The sequence below is a fragment of the Dipodomys merriami genome, unplaced genomic scaffold, assembly GCF_024711535.1.
Source record: "Dipodomys merriami isolate MVZ:Mamm:240054 unplaced genomic scaffold, mDipMer1.0.p SCAF_28, whole genome shotgun sequence".
NCBI lineage: Eukaryota > Metazoa > Chordata > Mammalia > Rodentia > Heteromyidae > Dipodomys > Dipodomys merriami.
The window spans coordinates 19,481,130-19,508,435 of record NW_027204270.1 but is presented as its reverse complement, the minus strand read 5'-3'; the positions used below and the strand labels follow the sequence as shown (position 1 = coordinate 19,508,435).

The following is a 27,306-nucleotide window of genomic DNA, read 5'->3' as shown; positions in this document are numbered from 1 at the left end:
CTCTTCAGCTCAAGGCAAGCGCTCTACCACTTGAGCTACAGCGCCACTTCCGGTTTTCTGGTGGTTTATTGGAGATAGGAGTCTCACGGTCTTTCTTGCCCGGGCTGGCTTTGAACCGCGATCCTCAGATCTCAGCCTCTTGAGTAGCTAGGATTACAGGCGTGAGCCACCAGCGCCCGGCTCTTCTTTTTTTTTTTGTCGGTCGTGGGGATTGAACTCTGGGCCTGGGCGCTGTCCTTGCACTCTTCAGCTCAAGGCGAGTGCTCTACCGCTTGAGCCACAGTACCACTTCCAATTTTCGAGTAGTTTATTGGAGATAAGAGTCTCATGGACTTTCCTGCCTGGGCTGGCTTTGAACCGCAATCCTCAGATCTCAGCCTCCTGAGTAGCTACTTCATAGGATGAAGTAGCCTGGCTACTTCATAGGATTTTTTTGAGGACTAAATGACTTGAAACAAAGTACTTAGTAGAATGCTTGGCAAAAAGTGAAAACTTTGTAAATGTTAGAAATCATTTCTAAGGTGCTTAACATAGCAGTGATAGATGATTGAGACCTATTTTCTGTGTGTGTCTGGTCAGTACTGGGACTTGAACTCAGAGCCTTATGGCCTCACTTTTTTTTTTTTTTTCTGAATACTGGCCTTCTAGCAGTTGAGCCTCGCTTTCACTTCTGGCTTTTTTCTGGTTAATTGGAAATGGTAGTCTCAAGTACTTTTGACCCAGGCTGTTTTCCAACTGTGATCCTCAGATCTGACTCCTTAGTACTTAAGATTAGAGGCATGGCCACCAGTGCCCAACTGATATCTATTCTTGGTAGCACTGTTGGTCTAGTGCAGGATTCCAAATTCTGGCTAGCTGTTCTGTGTTTGGTATTGAACTCAAGTCCTTGGTCATGATAAAGAAAGTGCTCTAAAGCTGGGCACCAGTATTATAATCCTATAATACTCAGGAGGATGAGAACTGAGAATCATAGTTTTAAGCCAGCCCAGGGCTGAAAAGTCTATGAAACTCTTAATCTCCAATTAACTACTAAAATGCTAGTAAAGCTATGGCTCAATTGGTAGAGTGACAGCCTTGACCAAAAAAGCCAAAGGACTGCATGCCCAGGCCCTCAGTTCAAGGCTTAGTACATACACACACACACACACACACACACACACACACACACACACACACACACACACACACTTCAGCTGGAGTTTTCCATTTTTCTCGCACCATACCTACCTACTTACCTGCATCCACAGCCATTCTTCCTGTTTCCCTCCTTTTACACAAGAGGGTCCAGCTCCTTGGACCAGGGGAGTGGGAGTAAATGGAAATGCTATTCTCACCTCTATTTTTATATTGGTCTCTCAATTTGGCTTTTCTCATCCATCCTCTTGTCTGGTTCTCTACTACATAGTCTTAACTAGGTCATTAAAGTAGCCAATATTACTGAGTAGATTGGAATCTGTGCCTAGTAAAGGCACTGTGTTAGATACTGGGGGCTACCAGGGCTGGCAAACAGCTGCAGTCCAAGAGGGAAGAAACGTATTTACAAAATAGAGGGATGGAGCCTTAGAGGAAGTGAGCCAGCAATGTAGCTACAAGTTCAGGAGGCTGAGTGGACAGGTAGGCAAGAGAGCTAGTTGGCTTCTGTAGACAGACTCATGATTTTGGTTTTCATGGTACATCATTAAGACAAAAGTGAATTAATATCTCTATGAGCCTCCATTTCTACCTCGAGAGAAGTAAATTTCAGAACTATCTGCTTAGTTATTAGCTGCAGTACTAGGTCGATAGTTAAGGGCAAGGTCATGTATGGGTATCTATAGTATCCTTAGCGCCTAGTTCACTACAAGGACTTTATAAACTGCTGGATGAATAAATGTGAATGTGGAGGCTGCGTAGCATGCCCGTAATTCCAGCTGCCCAGGAGGCTGCGGTCTGAAGATCACGATTGGAAGCCAGCCAGGGTAGAGAAATCCATGACACGATTACCTCCAAGTAACCAGTAAACATCCGGAAGTGGAGCTCTGGCTCAAGTGGTAGCTCCTTGAGCAGATAAAGCGATGCGACAGGGCCCAGGACCGGGGTTCAAGTCCCAGAACCAGCATGCATAAATTAGCAAATAAATATAATGAGATTGTGGAGTCTCTTGGAGTTGGGTTACTATTAAATCAGCCAATATTGTACCCCACCCCCACCCGCCCCACGTTTCCTGCCCGCAGGCCACGCCCCTCCCCCCGCACGCTCCAATCTTCTCCAGGCTTCCCGCCTCCCCTTTTTGGCCCCGCCCCCGACTGCCTGTCGCGAAAACCTGGGGAGAGCCGGGCGGGCTTTACGGCAGCCGCGTTGCGGCGGGGCGGAGCGGCGGGCGCGCTTGGCGGCAGCCGTGGGAGGCAGGCCGGCAGACGGACTCGCAGGCGGGTGGCGGCTGCGGCGGCGCTCGCTCGTGAGGGCGGGCGGGCCGACTGGCGGGAGGGAGGCAAGGAGAAGGAAGGGAGGGCGCCGCCGAGCGAGTGTGAGGGAGGGCAGCAGCGAGCAGCCCGCGCCGTGCGCCGCAGCGCCCTCCAGGCCCCGCCGCCACCCCCGCCTCTCCGCCCCTCCGCCCCGCGCCCGGGCCGGGCCGAGCCGGACGGGCCGGGCCATGCTGCTCACCGTGTACTGTGTGCGGAGGGACCTCTCCGAGGTGACCTTCTCCCTCCAGGTCGACGCCGACTTCGAGCTGCACAACTTCCGCGCGCTGTGTGAGCTCGAGTCCGGCATTCCCGCCGCCGAGAGCCAGGTACGCCCGCCGGGCAGCGAGCGGGGCCTCCCCGGCCCGGGGCCTCCGGGGGGGGGCGGGGAGTTGGGAGGGGTGGCGGGAGCAGACAGCCTCGTGCCCGCCCGCACGCCCCGCACGCCCGCCCCGCAGCCCTCACGGAGAGGTCCGCGTCGGCGGCTGCCCCCACGCGTCCCGGGCGTGCGCTGGGGGCTGAGGAGGAGGACAGAGATCTCGGCCGCCGGCGGCCCCCCCACCCCCCGCCCGGTGCAGAGAGGGGCACGGCGGGCGGTTCGGTGGACACCTCTCCCTCCATCCTTCCCAGACTTCCGGCTCTCGGGCCCCTTCTCGCTTCTCGATCCAGAGTTTTGGGGGGTGTCACCGTGGACCCAATTAACAGCCACGGGTTTTGCAAGCATCAGAGTGCTTAACTCCTGCTTCTCCAACCAGAAATACCAGTTTGGATCCCGGCAGAGAGACATCCATCTGCTGCTTGGGCAGAGTTCCTGCTTAAATATACGCAGTTTACCTTTAAACGTGCAGATTGACACTTTAGGGTGAGGGGGGTGGGAAAGTTTGAGACACACTGTCTGGTTTTGAGGTCTTTAAAAGTGCTTATTCTTGTCACCGCAGGCTTTTCTAGATAGATTCTTTTTGAAATAATAATAATAATAAAGTAATCAGTTTAACCTAAGCTATTTATTTCTCTCGATCCTTTTCTGGTGGCAAGCCAAGTCCCACCTTCTTTCGGATCACAATTCAGTTCACAGTTGAGTTGAGTCGGTTCAAAGCTCAGTGCTTTATAAGGATATTAGCTTGAAAATTGTTTACTTTCTTCTTCATGGGACTTGGTTTTCATTACCCTCTCCTGCTTGCGGGGAAAGGAGTTAAGCTGTCTTACATTTTAATTATCAACGTAATTTATTCTCAAAGTGCTGTTGGGCTGCCACTATGATTATGAAACAGAATGGGTGTCAACTGTAGGCATTACAGCCATCCCTTAGGTTATACCTTGAGAAAGTGGGCTTTCTACTTGATAATGTCTAAACATTAGGAGACAGAAGACTTCCCAGGTCTCAGAATGTAAATCTCGATTTTTACTGCAGTTATGAAGTAGTTCCAAAAACGGTTGCCCAACTACAGCTTGTTCTTTCCTGGCTTACGATAAACAAATGTGTCAATATTTTTTTCAGAAGTACACAGTATGAACTTTAGAACCTTAGCATAAACTCAGTTCGGAAAGAATTTATTCCAAGGCACAAGGTGTCAGTTATGTAGTATGGCAAAATCTACACAAAGAAATTGGTTTTTAAGGGGTTTGTTTTCTCAGCTTTTTTTTCTTTTAATCCACAAAAACTCAGGAACCAGTGGGGAACCAGGAAAGAGAGGGGAAAGTAAACCAGATTTTCAGGGTGACTTCTCAATGGTTCTTTTCCCTCTGGCTACTAATTTACACCTATTGTAATCACTAGCTGGTTGGAGAAATAAAAAATGAAGATGTGATTTTTTTTTTTTAAGATTTAGGAAAGAACAGAAATTGATATTGTTTCTCTCCACGCCTTTTTTTTTGTGTGTGTGAAGTTCTAGGGGTTGAATCCAGGTCTTGTGAAAGTACTGCTTACACAATGCCCAGCTGCCCCTCCAACCTGCTGCACTCTAGATTACTCAGATTAAACAAAAAGTTTAAGTGGATTAAAAGGGGTGTTGGATTGGAAGACGGTTGTATGATCCAGATAGGCTCTGCCCTCTGCCAGTTGGAAATTTAGGAATACATTTATAATTGAGCAGTTAGGCTGGCTCCAAATTCTTCCTTGTTCATTATGTCAAAGTTCTGGCATTTGCTTTCTTCCCAAGCCAAATTAGCATAAAGAAACCTGGGCTCCAACTAGTGTTAAACCGGGATTTGGTAGCTGTAAACAGCGGCCTGTTTTTCAAGTTTGTTCTGTTGGCTCTATTGTAACCTGACAGCATAGTGTCTATTTTAAGATGTCTGGTGGTCGGTTTTCTTTCACTGGCTTGTCCATCAGGCAGGAACAGGATCCACCCCAGACACTTGAGTCATTTCCTTCCATCAAATCATAGAAGTAAACATAGTTTTTACCCGGGTTTACCTACCAGGACTCTGCTCTCCTTCCTCTCCATTCTCTTAATCTGTTTATCTCACTGGGGTCACTTCCCTTCTCATTTCTTCACCTCCCATTCCTGACTCAGTTCTATAAGGACTTTTTGAGGGGAAATAGGGGAGGAGAGGCAATGCCAGTCCTGGAGCTTGAACTCAGGGCCTGGGCACTGTTCCTGGGCTTTTGCTCAAGGCTAGCATTGTACCACTTGAGCCACACCTCTACTTCTTTCTGCTGGTTAATTTGAGATAAAAGTCTTTGTGGACTTTGCTGCCCTGGCTGGTTTTGACCACGATCCTCAGATCTTAGCCTCCTGAGTTGCTAGATTACATGTGTGAGTCAGCCATGCCTGGTAAGTGCACTTTTGTTGTTTTGAATAATCTACTCCCCTCCTCGCAACAGTCCCTAAACTCAAGGCCTGGGTACTGTCCTGGAGCTTCTTTTGTTCAAGGCTAGCATTCTGCCACTTAAGCCACAGTGCCACAGCTTTTTCTGAGTAGTTTATTGGAAATGAGAATCTTGTGGATTTTCCTGCTCCAGCTGGCTTCAAACTGCCATCCTCAGATGTCAGCCTCCTGAGTAGTTAGGATTACAGTTGTGAGTCATCGGTGCCTGGCTCCTGAATATTCCTTGTGTGTTCAGATCACACTGGTCTCCAGACATGTTCTTTCATAAATCCGTATCACTGAGATGTGTCAGGACATCCTCCATGTTCCGAATATATATAATACATTACTGTGTTATATATAAATGGTCCTTTATGTTTTGTATGTGCATGTTTATGCAGCATTTATTATGCTTTGTGATTCAGCTACATTATACCCATGGACTAATACATATTGTATATGAAAAAATAACAAAACAGTTTGAGGATTGATAAAATAAATGGGAATGAAAGTTGTAGTATTCTGTTTCTTCCTATTGTTGCAAGGTAGATTCAGTTGTAAGAACATAGAAGCCACCACTTAAAAGACTGAATATGGAGTCTTTCCTAGCTGGTGGCAAGGAGACTCCTGTCACAAAGCCCTACTGCCCTGAATACAACTAACAGAGCTTATATGGCCAAAAACCATATAAAGTGCATAGAAATTAATCTTAACAAAATAGAAAGCAGCTCAGATAGGAGCACAAAAGTAAATTTTTAAAAAGTGAACACTTAGATCTAACAAAGATGTTAAATATAAGCCAAAACAAATCAAATGACATATTTTTTTTTTTTTTTGTCGGTCGTGGGGCTTGAACTCTGGGCCTGGGCGCTGTCCCTCAGCTCTTCAGCTCAAGGCCAGCGCTCTACCACTTGAGCTACAGTGCCACTTCCGGTTTTCTGGTGGTTTATTGGAGATAGGAGTCTCACAGTCTCTCCTGCCCGGGCTGGCTTTGAACCGCGATACTCATCTCAGCCTCCTGAGTAGCTAGGATTACAGCCACCAGTGCCTGGCTTTTTCAAATGACATAATTAAAGGTAATCAAGAATCAATCATCTGGGTTGGGATTGTGGCTTAGTGATAGAGTGCTTGCCTAGCATGCATGAAGCCCTAGGTTTGATTCCTCAGTACACATAAACAGAAAAGGCAGAAGTGGAGCTGTGGCTGAAGTGGTAGAGTGCTAGCCTTGAGCAAAAGAAGCTCAGGGACAAAGCCCAGGCTCTGAGTTCAAGTCTCAGGAATAACCCTCCCCCCCCCCCAAAAAAAAAAAAAAAGAGGAACTAATTTTTCATTTTATTTATTTTTTGTTGGTCATGGGCCTGAACTCTGAGCCTGGGTGCTGTCCCTGAGCTCTTCAGCTCAAGGCAAGCGCTCTACCACTTGAGCCACAGCACCACTTCCAGTTTTCTGGTGGTTAATTGGAGAGAAGATTCTCACAGGCTTTCCTGCCCAGGCTGGCTTTGAACGGAGATCCTCAGATCTCAGCCTCCTGAGTAGCTAGAATCACAATTGTGAGCCACTGACACCAGCAAAAGAATTATCTAAACAGAATAAGACTTTTGTGGAGCTTATCAACTCAAAACACATTTGTAAATTAAAGAATGTCTTCTATTAATTAATGGCTTTGCTTAGACCCAGTCTCCTTCATTATACCCACCTTGGAGGTGGATTATGGGCTTATAATCCATCTTTCATGTCAGTATCACTTGTACCTTAGTAAACAAATGGAAAGATGATCATTTTTTCTTTTTCTGCCAGTCCTGGGGCTTGAACTCCCTGAGATGCTGCTGCTTTTTTTTTTTTTTTTTTTTTTTTTTTTGTCGTGGAGCCTGAACTCTGGGCCTGGGCGCTGTCCCTGAGCTCTTCAGCTCAAGGCTAGCGCTCTACCACTTGAGCCACAGCACTACTTCTGGCTTTTTCTGCTTATGTGGTGCTGAGGAATGGAACCCAGGGCCTCATGCATGCAAGGCAAGCACTCTACCACTGAGCCACCTTCCCAGTCCCTGTGGTTTGTAGAACTAGTAGAAACTGAAACTTCATGTTGTAGTTAGTTTGGGCAAGTTTATTTTCTCAGGTGTTTTTCTTGTATATGTTTCTGGTAAATTACAGAAAACTTATAATAATAGAAAACGATTAAGGATACAGTTTGTGTTGCTTCATAACCCAGAGATGAGAGCGCTTGATCTTCTCTGTTGTTGACATTTTGAGTCAGGGTCTTGCCATGTAGCCCAGGCACTGCCTCAGCCACCCCAGTGCTGGGATTTATAGATCAGCTAATACTCCCATACTGAAGTGTGTAAAGTATTGTGTTTTCCCCTGTAATGCTGAGGATTGAACTCATGGCCTTGGTGCATGCCAAATAAGCACTTAACTATGTAAGTATAGTGTAATATATTTAACATTTTCTTGTTTCTGGGCATTTGAGTTGGAAAAAATTGGAAGCAGTTCTAACTGATATTGCCACAGACATCCAAATGCTTAGATTTGTCCCCCACTTCTGATTGTTTTCTTAGGATAGGTATTTGGTACTGGGGTTTGAACCAGGGCTTTATGATTTCTAGGCAAGTACTCTACTACTTGAGCCACATCTTCAGTCTTTTTTAAATTTAGGTTTGTTTTTGTTGTTTCTTTTTTTAGATAGTTTTGTCTGGGTTGGCCTGGGCTACAACCCTCTGTCCATGGCCTGTAGCTGGGGCTACAGGTGCATCTTGCCCCACACATCTAGCTTTTGTTGAGATGGTGTTTTGGTAAACTTTTTTTTTTTTTTTTGTCGGTCGTGGGGCTTGAACTCTGGGCCTGGGCGTTGTCCCTCAGCTCTTCAGCTCAAGGCGAGCACTCTACCACTGGAGCTACAGCGCCACTTCCGGTTTTCTGGTGGTTTATTGGAGATAGGAGTCTCACCTCAGCCTCCTGAGTAGATAGGATTACAGGCGTGAGCCACCAGCGCCCGGCTTTTGGTAAACTTTTTAATCATGTTGGCCTTAAACCACAAGCCTTGATCCTCCTGATCTTGAGGATTACAGAATTGCCCAGTCAAAAGCAGATCCTTTCTGAAAGACTTTTGAGTAATTTGCCAAATTGCCTTTCAGAAGGATCATAATAGTCAAGCTGGCTGTTACATATATTATTATGAGTAATTCTGAGTCCATTTAAGTGTGATTCCAAGAGTTTGTGGCCATATTATAGCCCTTAGTGCTAGAAATATTAAATGTAAGTGCTAGAAATGTTTCTTAGTGCTGGGATATAACTCAGTGGTAAATTTCTAGCTTGTGTGAGGACTTTGGTTCAATCCCTAGCATTTGTCCTTTGCAAAAAAAAATTTCTGCTAATCAAAGGCTCTCAGAGACCTCTTGCTTAAAGATTTTGGAGTCTTGTTAATTAGCCTCTGGTTAAATGTTGATTACTATTAGAATGTAGTCTCTAGGGGGACTTCTGCAGTAAGTACAAGCAGCTGTGCCAGTTCTGCAGCTCTACACTTGTGGCTCTATGGCGTCCAATGTATGGCTTATGACTGACATATTGTTCATTGTAGCTTTGGACTTGGGAAATTTGCAAGGCTGAGAGCCCAGCCATTGTGGTGTTCCTTTTGTTTCCACTGGTAGGGATTTGAAGCCACTGTTGTATAATAGCCTGATATCTTGGTCCATACCTAAGGCTGACCTTGAACTCACAACTCTCTCCTCAGTCTCCTGAGTCCTGAGATCACAGGTCTATAACCACCTCAGTGTGAAGGATGTTTGCTCTTTACCCAAGTCCTTGTCTAGTATCACTAAAAAATTAGAGCAGATAGCACTGTTCTTTCCATAGTTCATAAATATGCTTGATGTTAGTGAATACCTGAACCATGCAGCGGGGAGCTGTCCTGGGACTTGAATTCAGGCCCTGGATGCTGTCCCTGAATTCAGTTCTGGAAGGCTAGTGCTCTACTACTTTGAGCCATAGCACCACTTCCGGTTTTTGAGTGGTTAATTGGAGATAAGAGTCTCACCAGGACTTTTCTGCCCAGGCTGGCTTCCAACTGTGATCCTCAGATCTTAGCCTCCTGAGTAGCTAGGATTATAGCCACCAGTGTCCAGCCCTCTGGGCTTTTTTGCTTAAGTCTAGCATTCTGCCACTTGAGCTCCACTTCAGCTTTTTTTGGTGTTTAATTTGAAATGAGAGATTCAAGGACTTTCCTGCTCATGCCTGCTTTGAACCTCAGTCCTCAGATCTCAGCTTCCTGAGTAGCTAGGATTACAGGACAGAAACAAAAAGTAATATTATCTGTTGCAATAAAGATAGAGCAGCTTTGCTGCCCTATTTGGCACATGGCTGTTGTCTGTAAACCAAAATCCAGAAGGCCAGGAGTTGCATAATTCTTTTTCATTTCCTTTTCTTTCTTCCTTTCTCCTTTTCCCCTCGCTCTCCCCTTTCCCTCTTCTCTCCTTTCTTCCCTCCTCTTCCCTTCTAGTGTTGTACCATTGAGCTACATCCCTGGCCCTGCTATTCATGTTCAGTCAAAGGACATTTTGTTTTTTGTGTTTTTTGGGGGGGTCCGGTTGAGGGCCTGAACTCTGGGCCTGGGCGCTGTCCCTCAGCTCTTCAGCTCAAGGCTAGCGCTCTACCACTTGAGCCACAGCACCACTTCCGGCTTTTTTTTTTCTGCTTATGTGGTGCTGAGGAATCAAACCAGGGCCTCATACATGCAAGGCAAGTGCTCTACCACTGAGCCACCTTCCCAGCCCTCAAAGGACATTTTGATTTTGGTGAATGTAGATCCTTGGTGATGATGGATGGCTCCATAGCCCTAGTTAAAGTCACCCCATGATTCATGAGGCCGTGGGTTGTGGGGCTATGTTTGCAGAAGTAGTGTGGCACCAGAGAAGAGTACAGGCTTTAATGACAAGCAAATGTGTGTGGTACTGTCTCTCAGTTCTCAGTAGTTCTGTGGCCTCCATGTCTTTTTCAGCCCATGAAATTGGACAGATAATGCTTCACAAAATAATAGTGATACATCAGTGGGGGATATGAGGACCAAATGGAGACTGAGAGCCTGACTTGTTGCTGGCTTTGTAGCATTATCTCTATGATTGGAAATTGGTAATACGGAAAGAGCCATAATCAGAAGTGGCACTTGGTGCCTGTATTAGTGGCTCAGGTCTGTAACACTAGCTACAGAGACATAGATGGGGATTCAATAATTGAAGCCCCTACATGCCTGGGCATGAAGTTTTGAGATCCCCCTCTTGGGCTGGACATGGGGCCCATGCCTCTCATCCCCAGGGACATTGTAAGCACAAGTAGAATGGTTGTAGCCCAAACCAATCCAGGTATAAAGTGAAGTAAAGAGACCTTATCTCAAAAGTAATCAAGGTAAGCTGGGTGCTGGTGACTCACACCTGGAATAGCCTGCGAGCTAAGGATCAAAGTTCAGAGCCAGCTGGCAGGAAAGTCCTCTGACTCTTATCTCAACCACCAGAAAACTAGAAGTGGAACTGAGGCTCAAAGTGGAAAAGTGCTGGCCTTGAGCAAAAGAATTCAAGCCCCATGACCACTCCCCAAAAAAAGTAAGTTAAAAAGGGACTGGAGGAGTGGCTTGAGTGGTAGAGCATCTGTTCCACAAGCATGAATCCCTGAGTTGAATCCCTAGTACTCCTGAAAAAAAAAAAGAAAAAGTGATACTTGCCATTCAATAACCTATTTTAGTTGACTTTTTTTTGGCGGGGGGGTCCGGTTGTGGGGCCTGAACTCTGGGCCTGGGCGCTGTCACTCAGCTCTTCAGCTCAAGGCTAGTGCTCTACCACTTGAGCCACAGCGCCACTTCCGGCTTTTTTTCTTATGTGGTGCTGAGGAATTGAACCCAGGGCCTCAGGCATGCAAGGCAAGCGCTCTACCATTGAGCCACCTTCCCAGCCTTTAGTTGACTTTCTATGTACTTTATCCAACCAGTGACAGTTTAGTGGTCTTGTGGTCAGGGTCTTACTTGTTTTTTGGTGCCATGGATAGGACCCAGGGGCCTCACACATATTATGCAAGTACTCTACTGCTGAGTTACATCCATCCTGAGTTGCTAGAGTTGTTCCCTTTCTCCTGAGTTTGATTCCTCATTGTAAGAAGTTTTCTCCTATGAGGGACTGGGAAGGTGGCTCAGTGATAGAATGCTTTCCTCGCATGGTTGAGGCCCTAGGTTCAATTCCTCAGACCCACATACACAGAAAAAGCCGGAAGTGGTGCTGTGGCTCTAGTGGTAGAGTGCTAGCCTTGAGCTGAAGATCTGAGGGATAGTGCCCAGACCCAGAGTTCAAGCTCCACGACCAACCAAAAAAAATTTTTTTTTCCTCCTATGACTACAGTTAAGAACATCTATGGGAGCAGGTGGCTCATGCCTAGCTACTCAAGAGTCTGAGGGCTGAGGATCGCAGTTCAAAGCCAGTCTGATAGGAAAGTCCATGAGACTCTTATCTCCAATTATCCACCAGAAAACCAGAAGTGGTGCTGTGGCTCAACGTGGTAGACCACTAGCAAAAGCTCAGGGACAAAACCCAGGCCTTGAGTTCAAGCCCCATTACTCAACACTCCCCAAAAAAGAACATCTCAAGGAACTAATCTTGTCTCTTTATACAAACAGTTGAATTACTGTATATGAGAAGTTAAAAGAGTAGCCATGATGAGTGAACTCAGCCGCGACCACTCTACCACTGAGTGCCCCCTTTGCCTAATTAAATTTAAGTTTTTCATTTTTGCCCTGGCTAGCCTTTAACCTTAGTCCTCTTATCTCTGGCTCCTACGTGGTTAAAAGTTACTAGTATACAACACAACACCCAGCTTGGTTATCACTGTCCACTTCAACCTCAACCTATGACTGTTGTGTGTATTGGTGTTGAGGTCCTCTTTCCCTTGGGTTTTTCCACTCACTGGTGGTGCTTTGCTTTTTTTTTTTTTTTTTTTTTTGGGTCTGGTCCTGGGCCTGAACTCTGGGCCTGGGCTCTGTCCCTCAGCTCTTCAGCTCAAGGCTAGCGCTCTACCACTTGAGCCACAGCGCCACTTCCGGCTTTTTTCTTTTTGCTTATGTGGTGCTGAGGAATCGAACTCAGGGCCTCAGGCATGCAAGGCAAGTGCTTTACTACTGAGCCACCTTCCCAGCCCTGGTGGTGCTTTTCTACTTGAGTCATATGTCTCCTTCTAACTTTCTGCTGTCTCTCAGATTTGTATTTGTCTGCCCAGGGTGGCTCTAAACCTCTATCCTCAGATCTCAGCTTCTTGAGTAGGCAGGATTATAGGCTGTGCCTGGATCCCTTATCACTTCTGATTTATGGTGGTTTTTCAGTGCAGTCTCACAAAATATGTGTTGATTGTAATGTTTAGTAAAATCCTGGTGGTTGAACATTATGCTGTATACTCTCTGGCTTTACTGTGAGATGAATGCATAAGTAAGGGTTTGTGAATGGCATGATCCCAGGGACAGTGTATTAAGATGTCTTCAGCTGATTCAACATGAGAATTTATTTTTTTTTCTAGTAATTTGTGCAACTTGTATGATGAGACCTGCAAGTTCTATAAATCAGTTTTCTACTCCTCTACAGAAGGATTTGATTTTGGAGGATCATTCTACTCTTGTAGGGCACATCTTAAGAGTAGATATGAAGCTGGGTGCCAGTGGCTCATGCCTGTGCTCAGGAGGCTGAAACCTGAGGATCATGGTTCAAAGCCAGCCTGGGCAAGAAAGTCCGGTTTATCTCCAATAAACCACTAGAAAACCAGAAGTGGTGCTGTGGCTCAAGTGGCAGAGCCACTTACCTTGAGCTGAAGAGCTGAGGGATAGCACCCAAGCCCAGAGTTCAAGCCCCATGACCGACAAAAAAAAAAAAAAGTAGATATGACAGAACCAATTTTTGCAGTTTAAATAAATACTGTACTCTTGGTTTCAGTGTACAGGTAACCTGACCAGGAGAACTTTGAGGACAGGTGATGGAACATGGTAGATGATAGTGTACAGAACGAACTGAAAGGGACAGCTGTAACGATGATCTTGCCCCAGCTGCCTGCTTGACTAATGGGAAATGTGAGGCCTAGTCCGGCTGGGTGGCAGGTCTCTCCCAGGGACTTACTAGCAGAGTCAGGACCTAACTCAAGTTGCCTTTTTTCCATGTGGCCCAGTATAAACAAGAAAAAGTCTTAAAGTGAATGCTCCTCTGGAGTATATAATAATGCAATCAGATCTTTGTTCTTTTGTGATAAAATTATAGTATGCCTTTGGGGCTGGGAAGGTGGTTCAGTGGTAGAGCGCTTGCCTTGCATGCATGAGGCCCTGGGTTTGATTCCTCAGTACCACATAAGCAAAAAGAAAAAAGCCGGAAGTGGCACTGTGGCTCAAGTGGTAGAGCGCTAGCCTTGAGCTGAAGAGCTGAGGGACAGAGCCCAGACCCAGAGTTCAGGCCCCACGACCAGACCCAAAAAAATTTTTTTTAAATTATAGTATGCCTTTATGTGTTTGTTCTTTTCCTTTTACAATACATAATGTTACCTTTTTTTTTTTTTTTTTTTTTGGGTCATGGGGCTTAAACTCGGCCTGGGCGCTTGTCCCTCAGCTCTTCAGTTCAAGGCAGCACCAGCCTGTTTTTGTTTTTTATTATACAATATTAAAGAAAGAAGAATTTGCCAGGCGTCGCTCATACCTGTAATCCTAGCTATTCAGGAGGCTGAGATCTGAGGATTGCGATTCAAATCCATCCCGATTCAAAGCCAGCCCGGCAGGAAAATCCGTGCAACTCTTGTCTCCACTAAACCACCAGAAAACCGGAAGTGGCACTGTGGCTCAAGCAGTAGAGCACTTGCCTTGCTTGAGCAGAAGAGCTGAGGGACAGCACCCAGGCCCAGAGTTCAAGCCCCACGACCGACAAAAAATAAAAAAGAAATTTTTTAGAGGGGCACTGGTGGTTCATGCCTGTAATCCTAGCTGCTCAGGAGGCTGATATCTGAGGATCTCGGTTCAAAGCCAGCCCAGGCAGGAACATCAGTGATACTCTTATCTCCAATTAATCACCAGAAATCCAGAAGTAGTGCTGTGGCTCAAGTGGTAAAGTGCTAGCCTTTAGTTGAAGAGTGCAGGGACAGCGCCCAGACTCAGAGTTCAAGACCCACGACCAAAAAAAAAAAGTTTTATTAACTATTGGTTCTACATTCTTCCATCTGTTTTAGTTGATATTTTCTGAATTTCTTTCACTTTTTTTTTTCTCCCCTCTTTCACTTTTATTTTTCCTTCATGGACATAATAAGGTTCTTAAAAGTTTGGGGCTGACTAGGCAGGAAAGTCTGTGAGACTCTTATCTCCAATTAATCATCAGAAAACCAGAAGTGGTGCTGTGGCTCAAGCCATAGAGTGCTCGCCTTGAGCTGAAGAGCTGAGGGACAGCGCCCAGGCCCAGTGTTCAAGCCCCATGGCCAACCAAAAAAAAGAAAAACAAAGCAGCTTGGGGCTGGTTAAGAGGGAAGAAAACATGCAGGAAGATAGTAGAGCTGTCACTGGACAAGCTCATTGTGAAGTGTATACAATATGTATTTGTACTGTAATGGCATACCAAGAATATATCTTCCCCCATTTCTCTTGTTGCTCAGAATTAAATCTTAGATTACATATACTACTTCCATCAGTTCATATTTCAAGAAACAAGTAGCTACATTTTAGTGGGACCAGGAAGGCATTAAACAAGTAAGCAAGTGGATGAGGCAAGGGTACATTTTATAAAAAATTCTTGTGTTGCTGAAGTTGGAACCTAGGGCCTCATGCTTATCTATTAGATAAGTAGGCTTTTTTGTTTTTGCCAGTCTTGGTCCTTGAACTCTGGGCCTGGGTGCTGTCCCTAAGCTTTTTTGCTCACGAATAGCAGTCTACCACTTGCTGCAGCACCACTTCCAGCTTTTTCTGTGATTAATTGGAGATAAGAGTCTCATTGACTTTTAGATCCTTAATCTCAGCCTCTTGAATGGCTAGGATTACAGGTGTGAACCGGCAGCACCCAGCCCCTTCTCCTTTTTATGTAGCAAAGTATGGTATCTTCTAAAAATAACTACTCAAAACTGCTAGGCAAGCAGTTTTGAACACTGAGCTCTAGCCATAGAGAGGGTATTAGAAAACTAAAGGGGCATGACTTGATGGAAGGACAGGAGAAAAGACCCTGCTGAAGTAGAGAAGGAACAAATGAACAGCCCTGAGGGTAGTGAATCCCATTTCTTGAGGACAGCAATCCCAGTGTGAACTGTGGTCTGTGGGCAGCGGAACCCAGTAGATGTTAGGAAGGGCTTTGGGGTTCGTTCTAAGTATAAGAATCATTGGGAGATTTCTTTCTTCCTTTATCTATCTATCTATCTATCTATCTATCTATCTATCTATCTATCTATCTATCTATCTATCTATCTATCTACCTACCTACCTATCTATCTATCTATCTATCTATCTATTTGGGGGGAGGGTCCGGTCATGAGGCCTGAACTCTGGGCCTGGGTGCTGTCCCTCAGCTCTTCAGCTCAAGGCTTAGCACTCTACCACTTGAGCCATAGCCCAACTTCTGGCTTTTTTCTTTTTGCTTATGTGGTGCTGAGGAATCAAACCCAGGGCCTCATGCATACAAGGCAAGCGCTCTTACCACTGAGCTACCTTCCCAGCCCCTCTTCTTTCCTTTTTTTTTTTTTTTTTTTTGGGGTCCGGTCGTGGGGCCTGAACTCTGGGCCTGGGCGCTGTCCCTCAGCTCTTCAGCTCAAGGCTAGCGCTCTACCACTTGAGCCACAGCGCCACTTCCGGCTTTTTTCTTTTTGCTTATGTGGTGCTGAGGAATCGAACCCAGGGCCTCGAGCATGCAAGGCAAGCGCTCTACCACTGAGCCACCTTCCCAGCCCCTCTTCTTTCCTTTTTTAAAGGTCTGAACTGGAACTCAAACTCAGTAACTGATACTTTCATTCATTAGCTGGTGCTCTACCAACTGAGCCACACTTCCAACCTTTGCTTGGGAGGTTTCTCTCTTTTTTTTTTTTTTTTTTGGTCCAGTCATGGGGCCTGAACTCTGGGCCTGGGCACTGTCCCTCAGCTCTTCAGCTCAAGGCTAGTGCTCTACCACTTTAGCCACAGCGCCACTTCTGGCTTTTTTCTTTTTTGCTTATGTGGTGCTGAGGAATTGAACCCAGGGCCTCATGCATGAAAGGCAAGCGCTCTACCACTGAGCCACCTTCCCAGCCCTGCTTGGGAGGTTTCTAATAGGGATGAACCTTGCCTGATTAAGAGGAAAACTGCGATCCTTTGCTTTATGCTGTGTTAACTATTTTTTTTTCTTTTTTTTTAATTTTATTTTATTTGTGAACATACTGTACAGAGGAGTTACAATTACGTGGGCAGGATAATGCATACATTTCTTACCAAGCATTGCAGCCTCCTCCTTTGTTTACCCTTCACATCCCTTCCCAGCCTCCCCCCTCCCCCAATTAAATATTTTTTTGTAGATCGTCCATGCTGAAAGACCACTCACAGACAACCATAGGTCACTGGCTTCTTATGGCTTGAAGGATGGAGATGTTGTGATTTTGCGCCAAAAGGAGAATGCAGACCCTCGGCCTCCAGTACAGTTCTCAAGTAAGATAATCCCTGTGTTTAGCCTCCCCTGACTTGAGCACCTCTAGTGTTTCTGCATTGTGGATTTGCTTTGGGTTCCGCTTTCTAGGGTATAGTTTCCAACTTCACCTAGTGGGTGACCTTGGAAAAGTTGTTTGACTTTTCAGATTGGTTTCCTCTTCTGTAAAGGTAGCTGTCATAATAACGAATCCTAGCCCTGAGAGCTGAGGTGAGACCAGTGCATGTGAAATCTTTGGCACAGAGAGCCTGTGGTAAACATTAGCTTATGTCTTTACCAGTGATAATTAGCACAGTAATCTTTGTCCTAGAGAAGCACTTTGAGAGACTGTGTGAGCCTGTGATTACTGATTGACTTGCTATTCTTGTCTGGTGGTTAGGACTTGGACTTACATTTTTTCACTTAGTCCCTCTTTTTTTTTCTCAGTTGTGGGGCATCACTTGGTTCCTCTTTACTATTACTATTATAAGAAATGAGGCTGGGCGCTGGTAGCTCATGCCTATAATTCTAACAACTTAGGAGGTTGAGATCTGAGGATCATGATTCAAAGCCAGCTGGGGCAGGAAAGTCCATGAGACTCTAATCTCCAATAAACCACTAGAAAACTGGAAGTGGCACTGTGGCTCAAGTGGTAGAGTGCTCACCTTGAGCTAAAGAGCTGAGGGACAACGCCCAGGCCCAGAGTTCAAGCCCCACAACCAAAAAAAAAAGAGAAATGAAGCTCAGATTTCACTGATGTTAGCAGAATGACATAGCTAGTAAATAAAGCACAGAAACTCACCTGATTGCTGGTGGCTCATGCTTGTAGTTCCAGCTACTCAGGAGGCTGAGACCTGTGGAACATAGTTCAAAGGCAGCCCAGGCAAAGAATCCATGAGACTCTTACCTCCAATTAATCATTCAAAAGCCAGAAGTGAGTTGTGGCTTAAAATGGTAGAGAACTAGCTTTGAGCTAATATGCTCAGGAACAACGTCCAGGCCCCATAACTTATCACCACCACCATCACCACTCCCCCGCGCCTCCCCCCCATACCCTGCAAAAAAAAGCACAGGAACTCAAAACTTGGTGCTCTTTCCCTTCACACTAAAACAATCTTGGATGCTCCATTCATAAAAGTTTGGAGTTTGTATTTGGTTATAAGTTCCTTTGGGGGTTGGGAAGGTGGCTCAGTGGCTCATGCATGCATGAATCCCTGGGTTCGAGTTCTCAGTACTTAGATTTTTTCACTTAGTCCCTCTTTTTTTTTCTCAGTTGTGGGGCATCACTTGATACCTCTTTACTATTACTATTATAAGAAATGAGGCTGGGCAGCAAAAGCCAAAAGTAGTGCTGTGGCTCAAGTGGTAGAGCACTAGCCTTGAGCTTCATGAAAAGCCGGGCCCAGGCCCAGGGTTCAGGCCTCACAATCAACAACAACAAAAAAAAAGAAGTTCATTTGTCCCAGAAATACACAGAATTGTGGGCATGTAAGAGCATTTGATGATAGGATCCATAGTTTTCCTTAAGACAGGCAAAGGGGTTCATGATCCATGAAAAGGACACATATATAGTCCTATGTAGTCCAGGCTGGCCTCGAACTCACAATCCTTCTACCCCAGTATCCTGACATCATGGGTCTTGATGTAGAACTACTTGATGAATGTGCTAGTGTTCTACTTCCTGCCATAACTGGTAGAGTTCTTTAAACAATGCTTGGCCACTGGGTGACCTGATTTGAAAGTTACAGTAGATGATAGGTGTTGTGGGTAATGGACTCCAGCTTGAAGCACAGGGCTTCTATTCAGTCTGACACTGGAGCCACAAAGAGCAGCAAGCTCTGGGTCCTTCTCATCTTGATTGCATTAGTCCCTGGCAGGCTACAGCTAAACTTTAGAAAGATAGTGGTTCAAATAACTCCAGTCAGTAAAAACCAAATCTTCACTTTGGCTAATCTGGTGATGTTGTTGGTACTAGCAAGTCGCTGTTTCCATATGGACAGGACAGCAAGTAGGTTTGAGGGAATAGCAAGATCTGGTTTACAGTACACAAGTGTTTCAAAGTTATTTTGAAGAGAATGGACTCTCAGGGTAATGTATAGTGGGTAGGAATCAAATTTCTGACAGAAGGCATGCTCCATAGATGTTTAAACTAGCATAGATAAGCCACTTGTTCATTTTCTTGTTGGATGCATATTCTCCAGCTCCTAGCTGAGTATTTCTTTTCCTGGTCTTGGCTTGAACTCAGCCTGGGCACTGTCCCTGAGCTTCTTTTGCTAAAGACTAGCACTCCACCACTTGAGCCACAGTGCCACTTCTGGCTTTTTCTTTTTTTTTTTTTTCTTTTTTTTTTTTGCCAGTCATGGGGCCTGAACTCTGGGTCTGGGTGCTGTCCCTCAGCTCTTCAGCTCAAGGCTAGCGCTCTACCACTGGAGCCACAGCGCCACTTCTGGCTTTTTCTGTTTATGTGGTGCTGAAGAATCGAACCCAGGGCCTCATGCTTGCAAGATATGCACTCTACCGCTGAGCTACCTTCCCAGCCCCCACTTCTGGCTTTTTCTGAGTAGTTTATTGGCAATAAAAATCTTACTGACTTTCCTGCCTGGCCTGGCTTCAAACCCTGATTCTCAAATCTCAACCTCTAGAGTGTAGCTAGGATTACAGGTGTGAACCACCTGTGCCCGGCTCAGCTGAGTTTGTTTTGTTGGTTGTGGGGCTTGAACTCTGGACCTGGGTGCTGTCCCTGAGCTCTTCAGCTCAAGGCAAGCCCTCTACCACTTGAGCCACAGCACCACTTCTGGTTTTCTGGTGGTTTATTGGAGATAAGAGTGTCATGGACATCGCTTCTCGGCCTTTTGGCTAAGATCAAGTGAAGAGTCTCATGGACTTTCCTGCCCAGGCTGGCTTTGAACCTTGAACCTCAGATCTCAGCCTCCTGAATAGGATTATCCAGGCATGAGCCACCAGCACCCAGCTCAGCTAAGTTTTTGAACATGGTAACTAGTTGAACCCTCAAATGTGAAGTTGAAGCCTTACCCCTGAGTTTAAACATTCCTTTTGATAGTCCCAAACTTGGGACAGGTTGTTTGAGGATACATGTATTTTTGGGATAGAAAAACAACAGATTGACCCAGGCCAATACCCTCATTTTGGCTCTACTTGTCTTTCACTTCTTAGGGTAAGTGCTCCACCAGTTGAACTGTTTTCTCAGTCTTTTGTGTTTTTTGTTTTGTTTTTATGATAGCATGAGGCTTGAATTTAATGCCTCTTGCTTTCATTTGGATTTTTCTCTCATGTCTGGAGTTCTACCACTTGATGCATGCAGGCTGCCAGTTATAGTTTTTTGCTTATTAATTAGAGATAGACTCTCTAGTTTGTCTACCTGGACTGGCTTTGAACTATGATCATCAGATCTCTACCATCTTAGTAGCTAGTATTACTGTAGTATTACTGATATGAGCTATTGATTGCTTTATTTTTGGGGGGGGTGAGGTGGAGAGAGCTGTTGTTTTGTTTTTGCTGGTTCTGGGTCTCGAACTTAGGAGTCAGAGGCTGTTGCTGAGTTTTTTTGCTCAAGGCAGGCACTCTACCACTTGAGCCACTGCTCCATTTTCTGTCCCCCTTTTCCTATCAACTCATTCTCAAGACTACAGTTTTTGGTCTGGGAACATGGCTTAGTGGTAGGGTGCTTGCCTAGCATGCATGAAGCCCTGGGTTTAATTTCTCAGTACCACATAAATAGAAAAAGCATGAAGTGGCGCTGTGGCTCAAGTGGTAGAGCACTATCCTTGAGCCCAGAGAGGCTCAAGGACAGTGCCTAGACCCTGAGTTCAAGCTCTAGGACTGGCAAAAAAAAAAAAAAAGACTACAGTTTTTATAGTCAAAAGTATGATCAAGGGCTGGGAAGGTGGCTCAGTGGTAGAGCGCTTGCCTTGCATGCCTGAGGCCCTGGGTTCGATTCCTCAGCACCACATAAGCAAAAAGAAAAAAGCCGGAAGTGGTACTGTGGCTCAAGTGGTAGAGTGCTAGCCTTGAGCTGAAGAGCTGAGGGACAGCACCCAGGCCCAGAGTTCAGGCCCCACGACCAGACCCAAAAAAAAAAAAGTATGATCAAGTGGAAACATGCTATTATTGCACACTGTGTATGAACTTGTTTTTTACTCATTTGAGTGTATTGTATATATCTTCCCCACAGACTTACCCCGGATAGACTTTAGTAGCATAGCAGTGCCTGGCACATCAGGTCCCCGGCAGCGCCAGTCTCTAGGAGCACAGCAGGCCCACCCATCTCCTAGAGAAATGGCATCATCTCCTCAGGGCTTGGACAACCCAGCTCTGCTCCGAGACATGCTGCTGGCCAACCCGCATGAGCTGTCCTTGCTGAAGGAGCGTAACCCACCTCTGGCTGAAGCCCTGCTCAGTGGAGACCTAGGTAAGCTTGCCTGCTCATGTCAAAGACGGGATTATTTGTCACTAAGCCACATTCCCAGCCCTTAAGCCATTCTTTTGTTAAATAGAACATTTGGTTTTTGTTTTTTTATCTTTTTGTTTTTTTGGGTCCAGTCATGGGGACTGGGCGCTGTCCCTCAGCTCTTCAGCTCAAGGCTAGCGCTCTACCACTTGAGCCACAGTGCCACTTCCGGCTTTTTTTCTTTTGTCTTATGTGGTGCTGAGGAATCGAATCCAGGGCCTCATGCATGCAAGACAAGTGCTCTACCACTGAGCCACCTTCCCAGCCCATTGGTTTTGTTTTTAAGACGGTATCTCCATGTAGCCCAAGGTGGCCTCAGATGCCAACCTTTTCTCTGTGTACAAGCATATGCGTGTGCGCATGAGTGCTGATACTGGGACTTGAATTCAAGACCTCATGTGCTTCTTGGCTGGCATTCTACCACTTGAGCCATGACTCTGCTTTCATCTTTCTGCTTTTTTTGTGTGTATGTCCTGGGGCTTGAACCCGCGGCCTGGGTGCTATCCCTGAGCTTTTTTACTCAAGGCTAGTACTCTACCACTTTGAGCCACAGCACCACTTCCAGTTTTCTGAAAGTTAATTGGAGATAAGACTCCCACACACTTTCCTGCCTAGGCTGGCTTCAAACCATGATCCTCAGATCTCAACCTCCTGAGTATTTAGGATTATAGGCATGAGCCACTGCCACCCGGCTTTTTTTGGGGGGTGTCAGTTGTGGGGCTAAAACTCTGGACTTGAGTGCTGTCGCTCAGCTCTTTCTTCAACTCAAGGCGAGCACTCTATCACTTGAGCCACAGTGCCACTTCTGGTTTTCTGGTGGTTAGAGAGTCTCACAAACATTCCTGCCTGGGCTGGCTTTGTCAGACCTCAGCTTCCTAAGTAATTAGGATTACAGGCGTGAGCCACCGGTGCCTGGCTAGTACTATATCTTTATACTGAAACTGAATGAAGAAATTATCTGGCCTCCAAATAGAAAGTAAATATTCATTGCATAAAAAGGGTCTTTTTTAGGCATCCTTTCTACATCTTTCACAGGTGTTTTTTATATTTTATTTTTCCTTTTTTTTTTTTTTTTTAAATTCTTTGTCATGGGCTGGGAAGGTGGCTCAGTGGTAGAGCGCTTGCCTTGCATGCCAGAGGCCCTGGGTTCGATTCCTCAGCACCACATAAGCAAAAAGAAAAAAGCCGGAAGTGGCGCTGTGGCTCAAGTGGTAGAGCGCTAGCCTTGAGCTGAAGAGCTGAGGGACAGCGCCCAGACCCAGAGTTCAGGCCCCATGGCTGGACCCAAAAAAAAAAAAAAAATTCTTTGTCATCATCCCTGCTTTTGGCCAGTCCTGAGTTTAAATTCACGGCCTTGTGTTTGCTTGTTTAGTTTGTACTCTTGTCTGGTACTTTACCACCTGAGCCATTCCTTCAGCCTAGCCTTTTGCTGGTTATGTTGGAGATGGAGTTTTGCAGACTTTTCTACCTGGGCTGCTTCAAACTGCTATCCTTAGCCTTCTAAGTAGCTGAGATTTTAGTTCTATTTTAAGAAATCATGTGGTATGGAAAAGTAATGATTTTGCTTTTTTTTTTTTTTTTTTTTTTTTTTTTGTCGGTCGTGGGGCTTGAACTCTGGGCCTGGGCGCTGTCCTTCGGCTCAAGGCGAGCGCTCTACCACTTGAGCTACAGCGCCACTTCCGGTTTTCTGGTGGTTTATTGGAGATAGGAGTCTCACGGTCTCTCCTGCCCGGGCTGGCTTTGAACCTTGATCCTCAGATCTCAGCCTCCTGAGTAGCTAGGATTACAGGCGTGAGCCACCAGCGCCCGGCTATGATTTTGCTTTTTAAAAAAAGTATTTAAGACACTTTAAAGTGTTTGGTGCTGGGCGCCTGTGGCTGACTCCTGTAATCCTAGCTACTCAGGAAGCTGAGATCTGAGGATCACAGTTCAAAGCCAGCCCAGGCAGGAAAGTCTGTGAGACTCTTATCTCCAATAAACCACTAGAAAACCAGAAGTGGGCGCTGTGGCTCAAGTGGTAGAGTGCTCGCCTTGAGTTAAAGAGGTCAGGGACAGCGCCCAGGCTGAATTCAAGCCCCACAACTGACAAAAAAAAATGTGTTTGGTGGGCTGGGAAGATAGCTTAGTGGTAGAATGCTTGCCTAGCATGATGAAGCCCTGGGTTCAATTCCTCAGTACCATATAGACAGAAAAGGCCAGAAGTAGTGCTGTGACTCAAATGGTAGAGTGCTTGAGCAAAAGAAGCTGAAGGACAGTGCCCAGGCCCTGTGTTCAATCCCCAGGACTGGCAAAAAAAAAAGTGTTTGGTATCCAACACATTTATCCTGGCTTCCTTCTGATTTTGCAGCTGAGGCTAACAGGGTTTGTGATCATGAAAAACTATGTTGACATATATGTTTGAAATAAAATGTTGCATGTTACACAAATGAGAATGAAAATACAGTGAAATTGAAGATATCCCTTCCTTATTTCTATAGACAGATTTTCTAGGGTCCTGGTAGAGCAGCAGCAGGACCGAGCCCGGAGGGAGCAAGAAAGGATTCGTCTCTTTTCTGCTGACCCCTTTGACCTTGAAGCTCAGGCAAAGATAGAAGAAGATATAAGGTAATGACCCATGGACCTAATGGCCAAACTTTAGAGCAACCAGGGCTGGGAATGTGACTCAGTGGTAGAGTGCTTGCCTTGCATGCATGAGGCTCTGGGTTTGATTCCTCAGCACCACATAAGCAGAAGAAAAAAAAAGCCAGAAGTAGCTCTGTGGCTCAAGTGGTAGAGCACTAGCCTTGAGCTGAAGAGCTGAGGGACAGCGCCCAGGCTCAGAGTTTAGGCTCCAGGACTAGCAAAACAAAAACAAACAAACAAAAAAAACCAAACAAACTTAGAGCAACCAAGTTTCCCCAACTAAATAGTATCTAGTATAAGTTAGATGTCTGTTTGGAGACAGCTTCCTATTTCAAAGATAACCTCAGGGAATCTTAGATAATTTTCTCCTTGGGACTGGGAAGGTGGCTCAGTGGTAGAGCGCTTGCCTTGCATGCATGAGGCCCTGGGTTCGATTCCTCAGCAACACATAAGCAAAAAGAAAAAAGCCGGAAGTGGCTCTGTGGCTCAAGTGATAGAGTGCTAGCCTTGAGCTGAAGAGCTGAGGGACAGTGCCTAGGCCCAGAGTTCAGGCCCCACGACCAGACCCAAAAAAAGATAATTTTCTCCTTGTTCCTATTCCTCATGTTTTGAATCAACTTTGCAAAGATACACTTATTATTGACTTTCTGTTCTAAATTTTTTTAAATAATTTTATTGTCAAGGTGATGTATAGAGGAGTTACAGTTACATAAGTAACATTTCTTGTCTAACTTGTTGCCCTCCCTGCCCACCCCCCCTTCTAAAATATTACAAAGAGTCTCTGACTGGCAGACAACATATCATTAGAGCCAGGTATATAACCCCAATATCAAAAGAAATGACCCTAACAGGTAGAAACTACAAGGCTGATGACAGGCTGATTTGAATCTTTCTCCTTAGAAATATATGAGCCTGAAGATGACTGGATTAGAGTGGCATCTGCACTAATGGAACCTTATCTCATCTTCCTTTTTTCTTTACTGACCCCACTGAATAAACTGCTTGGCAGCAACTCTGGCTTCTGTAATGTAGTGGTTCTCATCTGGAGCTATATTAAAAGCTAGAAGCTTTAAACATGTAGATTACACTAGTGGCTCATGCCTGTAATCCTGGCTATTCAGGAAGATCTCTGTTTGAAGCCAACTTGAGCAGAAAAGTCTGAGACTCCATATCCAATTAACCTGCAAGGAATCAAACTGGAGACATGGCTCAAGTGAAGGAGTATCAGCCATGAGCAAGAGAGTTGACTAAGAACCCGAGGCCCTGAGTTTAAGCCCTGGTTACCCCATCCCCTTGCCCCTGATGTAGATGCTTCAGCTCTTCCTTCTGACTCTGATGAGTCAGAATCTTCAAGAGTGGAACCTCAGCTAGTACAGCGATGTTAATGGCAGTCTTGGCTCTATCATTAGTCACAGCAGAATGCAATTTGAGTAAAAAGACAGCTATTTCTGCCCTACTGCTGCTCCAAAAGTTTTGGAATAGTTTTTTTTAAACTCTAGAAGCAGGAAGTTTATGAAGACATTATATCCGCAAGTCATAGAGTAGAAGTGAATTGGAGCATCTCCAGATAGCTTGTATTCTACCCCATGAATGCTATATTGGAGACTGGATAATGCATTCATTTCTTTGTAAGGGAGAAAGTGCCTCTGAATACAACCCATAACAACCAGAGCAACTGGTTTTATATCAGTGGATTTCTTCTGTTGAAACATACTTGATTTGAGTGAGTATAAGATCAGGTACACAATTTTAGGTTACTTATAAAATTTTTAATAATATGCAGTAGGATAAAAGTGATATGTGATATAATTAGTCTAGCTACTCCAGAGGCTGAGATCTGAAAATCATGGTTTGAAGCCAGCTAGGGAATGTCTGTGAGATTCGTGTCTCTAATAAACTATTCAGAAAAGGCTGAAGTGGCACTGTGGCTCAAGTGATAGAGTACTAGCCTTGAGTAAAAAGAAGCTCAGGGACTATACCCAAACCTTGAGTTCAAGCCCCAGGATTGGCCAAAAAAAAAAAGTGGTATAATTATATCAAGTGTCTATTAAAATTTTATTTAACATGCTGTGCACGGGGCATGTGTGCATTGAGGTACAATAGCTTTTCTATTTGCCTAATTAAACAAGGGTGCCTTTGACTTTCTTTAATATTGTATTAAAGATGGCTGGGTTAAGCCATCAGTTTGGTTGATTACTAAAGCATTATTACTAAAAGGACAGGCACTATAGTTTAGAGGAAAGGATAAGGGGATATTTTCTATAGAGGGAGGTAATAAATATTTTAGGCTTGGCAAGCCATATGATCTCTACCACTCATGCTCAGCTCTGCCAGTGCCATGTGAGAGCAACCACAGTGAGCAGGACAGTGTAAATGCATGATGCCCCCATAAAATGCTGTCCATATAAGCAGATGAGATGTAGTTGTTTTTTGTTTTTGTTTTTTGCCAGTACTAGGGCTTGAAGTGTAGGCCTGGATGCTACCCCTGAACTTATTTTTGTTCATGACTAGTACTTTACCACTTGAACCATGGTTCCACTTCGGGCTTTTTCTATAATTAATTGGAGATAAGAGTCTCAGAGACTGTCTTTCCTGGGCTAGCTTTAAACCACAATCCTTAGATCTCAGCTTCCTGAGTAGCTAGGATTACAGAAATGAACCACCTGCCCCTGGTAGGAAATATACTTTGAAAGTTCCTTGTTCAGTATGGTTAACCTCTAAGTTTTGGGGTACCCTCTTCTGGTACTGTCTCAGTCTTCACTGCTGATCTAGCTTTCATTACTTTTTGGGGGGGGGGGTCCGGTAGTGGGGCCTGAACTCGGCCTGGGTGCTGTCCCTCAGCTCTTCAGCTGAAGGCTAGCACTCTACCACTTGAGCCACAGCACCACTTCTGGCTTTTTTCTTTTTGCTTATGTGGTGCTGAGAAATGGAACCCAGGCAGGCAAGGCAAGTGCTCTACCACTGAGCCACCTTCCCAGCCCTCTAGCTTCCATTACTATTGGTAGTGTTTGATAGTGTAAAGAAAAAGTTGGGAATGAAGACATGAGATAACAGACTTTTATATGCTATTTTTTCTTTTTCTTTTTTTCTTTGTTTTTTTGGTCAGTCAAACTCTGGGCCTAGGCACTGTTCCTGAGCTTCTTTTGCACAAGGCTAGCACTGTACCACTTGAGCCACAGAACCACTTCCAGCTTTTCCTGTTTATGTGGTACTGAGGAGTCAAACCTAGACCTTCATGCATGCTAGGCAAATATTCTACCACTAAACCACATTCCCAGCCCAGGTTTGTGATATTTGTTTTATTTTTGTTATTGTTGTTTTTGGCTGGTTGTGGGCTTGAACTCAGGGC

General features: G+C 45.2%; 1 protein-coding gene across 3 annotated transcripts in view; it reads left to right on the top strand.

Moving 5' to 3' along the window:
* The first annotated feature begins 2,451 nt into the window (after positions 1 to 2,451).
* The window catches only part of LOC138838410 (protein DDI1 homolog 2), a 41,733-nt gene continuing 16,878 nt past the window's right edge, over positions 2,452 to 27,306 (top strand). Inside the window, exons 1-4 of one of the 3 annotated variants that reach the window (XM_070037883.1) lie at positions 2,452 to 2,770; positions 16,761 to 16,890; positions 21,060 to 21,296; positions 23,813 to 23,939. In XM_070037883.1, coding sequence (XP_069893984.1) covers positions 2,633 to 2,770; positions 16,761 to 16,890; positions 21,060 to 21,296; positions 23,813 to 23,939 — 632 coding nt within the window. In that variant the 5' untranslated portion in view covers positions 2,452 to 2,632. The remainder of the gene's footprint in view (positions 2,771 to 16,760; positions 16,891 to 21,059; positions 21,297 to 23,812; positions 23,940 to 27,306) is intronic. The other 2 variants (XM_070037884.1, XM_070037881.1) reach the window with 2 other exon arrangements.